Source organism: Alosa sapidissima, chromosome 11, assembly GCF_018492685.1.
Source record: "Alosa sapidissima isolate fAloSap1 chromosome 11, fAloSap1.pri, whole genome shotgun sequence".
In the NCBI taxonomy this organism is placed as follows: domain Eukaryota; kingdom Metazoa; phylum Chordata; class Actinopteri; order Clupeiformes; family Clupeidae; genus Alosa; species Alosa sapidissima.
The window spans coordinates 31,739,818-31,744,858 of record NC_055967.1 but is presented as its reverse complement, the minus strand read 5'-3'; the positions used below and the strand labels follow the sequence as shown (position 1 = coordinate 31,744,858).

General features: G+C 49.0%; 1 protein-coding gene across 6 annotated transcripts in view; it reads right to left on the bottom strand.

Moving 5' to 3' along the window:
- Nucleotides 1–2,536: 2,536 nt before the first annotated feature.
- The window catches only part of furinb (furin (paired basic amino acid cleaving enzyme) b), a 93,791-nt gene continuing 91,286 nt past the window's right edge, over nt 2,537–5,041 (bottom strand). For all 6 annotated transcript variants that reach the window (XM_042110663.1, XM_042110660.1, XM_042110659.1 and 3 more), the window contains 2 exons: nt 4,419–4,547; nt 2,537–3,498 (listed from right to left, as the gene is read on the bottom strand). In XM_042110663.1, the coding sequence (XP_041966597.1) occupies nt 2,792–3,498; nt 4,419–4,547 (836 nt within the window). In that variant the 3' untranslated portion in view covers nt 2,537–2,791. The remainder of the gene's footprint in view (nt 3,499–4,418; nt 4,548–5,041) is intronic.

Sequence of the window (5,041 nt, the reverse complement as noted above, 5' to 3'; positions counted from 1 at the left end):
CTAGATGACTAAACTTATGCATATGTAGAAGAAGAAACATTCACAAAAATCCATGACATGACCTCTCTTCTTGATAGTTGTTGAAAACTGCATGGAACTGACAGGGATTGTTTTGTTTAATAATAAATAAATAAATACATTATGCTGCTACCTTCTGCTTTTCCCAAATACAATGTAGCCTACAGGTGTACCTTTCATCAGTCCAGTTGCAATGGATGGACTGTGATGAACTGCCCTACTTGTGATTGTTTAGATATTTAAAGGTTTTATAACAATGCTACAAATTATTTGGCAAGTGCTACAAATCTATTCACCTTTGCAGCGCCAGTAGGCTACTTTGTGTGCGGCCCGCAAACACACATTCCAAACAAGCATACACAAGTTTCAAGAGTGGGGGATGGAGTAGAAGATTGAGACAAATTCATTAATATGATTTATTTTCGCGGAATGGATGTACAGGACTGAGCGGCGGTCATATTTTGTACCGCTATGCGGTACATCTAGTTATTTTACTGATTGCATGTCAGGCAGATCCTAGTCGCTTCTCTGGCATTTCTAAAAATAATATTTAACATGGCCCATAGATGATGAGTACTAGGCTAACCTGCTCCTGCTTGTGATGCAAGGCATCCATTCCCTTCAAAACATAATGACGAGCGCACGCGGCTCATTCCTCCCAACAGAGCTAATTACAGAAGGCTGTTTACGCGCGCATTTCCACCGCACGGACCTATCAGTCCGAACGCATCTGTGGCCAGACCGAGCAATAGGAGGGGCTGGGCTGCGGTTCGTTCTTTCGCGCCTCCGTGACTGAACGGATGAGCAACGAGAGGATCTCCGGAGAGAATGGCTCTGGATTCGCATCACGCTGACTGATGAAGGTCATGCCGGCAGCTGGAGTCTTATTTTAAAGTTTTTTTGGCCAGAATCAGCATATTCGAACCCCATGTAATACCATTACAGATGCCTATGTATCACTTAGTTTCTCTCTTAAGGCAATAAGCAAGATTGTCAAAATGATGCGAAATACTCCATCAATGTTTCTTAACAATTAATTTAATATACATTGTATCAACATCAGTTAAATAGAGAAAAAGCTAGAAAATACTGGACTTGAAATTTAAAATAGGCTGCTTTGTGCTAACATGTAGTCTCAATGCAGATGTAATTCTTCACTCCTGTGTGCTCGGTGATACAATCGTAAGAGATATGCTCTGACCTTTAGAAATAAGCAAGCACGCACACAAGCACACACACCCACCCACACACACAAAATCTCTTTCTTGTGACAATTAAACTCGAATAAAACCGAGACATGTTTTTAGCTGAAAACCTGAAAATCAATACAGCATCTTTGGGGATAAAAACAGTAGGCCTAAATGTTCTCAGTTTGTGCACTGTGGGATCCTAAAGAAAAAGCAAGAGTAAAAAGACCAAGAGAAAAAAAAAAAAAACCACATTTGGTTCTTTAAAAAATGCAGTTGATGTGTACAGAGGGATCTTTAAAGCACTTGTAAATACCTCACACTTCACACAACAAAGCTCGACAGGGGAGGCAGAGGGGAGTTTTCTACTGCATTGTTTTGGATAATTGGTAAGTGTGTGTGTGTGTGTGTGTGTGTGTGTGTGCGCACTCTATCTAACGATCCTTTAAGGCTGCTTCTCACTGCTATTTATGAATCACACACCGTTTATCATCCTCCATACACGCACACACAGCATAATCACTTAATTATACCTTTCTCTGCATAAACATATTAGAGTTGCGATACATCACGAAAGGTGAAATAGCGATTACTGTAAGGTTCTTCTACTCGAGAGAGACACCAAGACTTCAATGGCATTGCAAGAGTGCTATAATAACCTTGTTGGGAAGAGCCGAATCAATGATTGTGAATGTAGTGGGTGGGGTCACTTTGGAGGCTGTATTTTAGGTGCTGCCAAAACAGGAAGAGGAGCTGAGCATCTCCCGGGCAACCCAGCTGTGCATATAACCTCAGCGCTGACAACGCTAGCAACAACACTCTGCAATGCTTGCTGCCTTCTGAACTAGTGCAAACAGTTACAGCCCTTAGGTTCATCTCCTATCACTTTGAAAAACACACATACAAACTCGCATACCACTGCACCCGCACACACAAAGAAGTGTGACATACAGCCTCCTTAAAGCACAGAGCGTAGAGGATAAAAAAAATACATCGGTGGTAGTGACTGGTGGTGTGTGTGTGTGTGTGTGTGTGTGTGTGTGTGTGTGTGTGTGTGTGAGTAAGGAAATTCAGGGCACAGAAAAGCTTGTCACAGGTCACACATCTAGCGTAGAGTCTGCTACCCTCTGTGTCTTTCCTTCTCTCTTCTCTCTATCTCTCCCTCATCGCCAACACTCACACCTGCTACTGAGCTTTGCGCCCCTCCCAGGACATCCATCTGAGCGCGGCCGCTAGCGCTACCTGTCGTGTTGCTGACAGAGGCCCAGCTCTGCCAGGTCAGACCCCCCCCCCATCTCCCCCTCTATCTCCCCCTCCAACACCCACCCTGCTGTTCACTTGTTCATCCAAAACAAGTGCCAGAGGGAAGAGAGAGAGAGAGAGAGAGAGAGAGAGGGGAAAAGAGGGAAGAAGAGTGTCATAAAAAGAGAGAGAGGGGTAAGGTGCATCTGGATTTGGAGAGCAAGAGCAGGATGGCAGGAGCTAGAAGCAGATGGGGAGAGAGTCAGAGGTTTGCTCCCTGCGGGTGAAGAGGAGGAGGAGGAGGAGGAGGAGGAGGAGGTGCAGCAGCATAGGCAGCAGCGTTGCTACAGAGAGCTCTGAGTCCTGATGAAGGCCGTCCGCTCGCTCTGGCAGTCAAACTCCTCGTTCTCCGACTCTGAGTCGCCGTCGACTCGGCAGCAGGTTCCGTCGGCCAGCTCCTCGTCCCCCCACACCGTGGGGATCCCCCTGTAGAACACCCTGGGCCCCCCATCGCGCACCCCCAGTCCCAAACCAAGCCCCAGTCCGGCCGAAGCCAGCGAGGGCAGTTTAGTCCTCCGGCCACTGGAGGCGCCGGTGTCAGAGCGCCACTGCAGCAGCAGGAAGACGCCGCCCACGCCGGCCAGGGCCAAGGCACAGATGAGCAGGCCCACCAGAGCGGGCAGGTGGCTGGACGACGGCTCCCGGGGTATCGGCTGGAACGGTCCCTTCCCTCTTCCTCCCTTCTCCACCCCGCCACTGGCCCCTTCCCCTGCAGACGCGGCGGGCCCGCCGGGGGACTTGCGCTGGACTGGGCTCTGGTTAAGGCAGGCGCCCAGGAGCATGTGGCTGTGTGTGGGGCAGGAGAGGCAGTCGGAGGGGCCGGGCCCGGAGCAGGTCAGGCAGGACGAGTGGCAGGGCAGGCAGGCCTGGACCGACGACTGCTCCACCCAGGTCTCCAGAGACAGATTGAGCTGCTGCAGCCCTGCGATGAAGCCGGCCGGGCACACCTTCACACAGCCCTGCAGGAAGAGCGAGAAGCCCGCGCTGCACTCTGGGGGAGGAAACATGCGCACACACACACACAACACACACATACAAAACATGCATAGAAATGAGTTCATAACACGGTTAAGTTCCATAGGAAATGTAGAGCAGCCCTGCACTGTGTAGATCATAACAGACACACACAGAGAACCACACACTCACAGACTTACACTCTTACATACACACATATATATATTAACTCATGATATGTTTTATTGCCATCTGAAATGAAGTAGAACAGCTCTGTACTGGACTGTGTCAGTATCACTCACTCACACACACACACACACACACACACTTGAGTGGGGCGATCATTAAGCAGACACTCTCCTGCACTCGTGCACGCATACTGCATGCCAATGAACACACGGAGCAAAAATGTGCTCAGACATCAACAAACAAACAAACAAACAAACACAAAAAATAGCCTCCACACCCAGAGATAAACAGCTGAGCTGAAGTTGGAGCAGGCCAGCAGTCTTAACAGTGTGTGCTGTGTGGCTTTGGCTCTCTATGCCTATTGTCACGCCGTGCCGGCATTGCTGCCCTGTCTCGGCTGGTCTGGTAAAGCTGATCCATATTCATGCTCATCTCCAGCACTGTAGAGGAGGGAGGCGGCACGAGAGGGTGAGAAGAGCTGCGGCCTGGAGCCAGGAAGTGATGACACCAGGGACTATGAGGAAGTGGAGTGGAGAGGAAGAGGAACCTACTGACCCATCATGTGAGTGATGACTGCTGTACGCTCTGAACGCACATGGACATAAATACTTTTGCAGTTCTGACCCAAGTAAGCAGGGGCATTGTGAAACGAATCTGTGTGTGTTTGAGACTTTGTGCTCTAATGAGTATACTGGAACAAGACCCCGCGTGCGTGTGGTGTGTGTGTGTGTGTGCGTGTGTGCGCGCGTGCGTGTACGTGCGTCTCACCGATGCAGATCTGCTGCAGGTCGAAGGTCTTGCAGCTGTTGTTGGTCGGACGGCTGAGCTCTGAGACGGCCGGGTCAGCAGCACTAGAACCAGTACCGTACAGAACCAGAGTGACCTGAGACAGCATACCTGAGAGAGGGACAGAGAGCGGCTTAACACACCTTTAAAAACATATTGGGTATTTGAATACTACAAAATAAACCCGACTCGACAAGTGTTACAGCCTCAAACAAAACCATACAAACCACAATTCAACACACACCTTTATTTTAAAAACAACTTGCCCATCCTCCCCACACTCACACAGCGGCCCACCGCCACCCCATACTGTAGAAAAGCCTGTCTCAATGTCATCAAGCAACTTATAAAACGCATGTTCAGTTTTGATTCTACCCCTTCGCAATCCCCCTAAAAACCTCCACAGGATTAAATGAAGAGAGAAAGAGAGAGGGAGAAAGTGAGGGAGAGAGAGAAGGAAAGAGAGAGAGAGGGAGAGAGAAAGACAGAGGGAGAGAGAGAAGGAAAGAGAGAGAGAGGGAGAAAGAAAGACAGAGGGAGAGAGAGTGAGAGGGAAACCGAGAGGGAGAGATACAGAGGGAGAGAGAGTGAGAGGGAAACAGAGA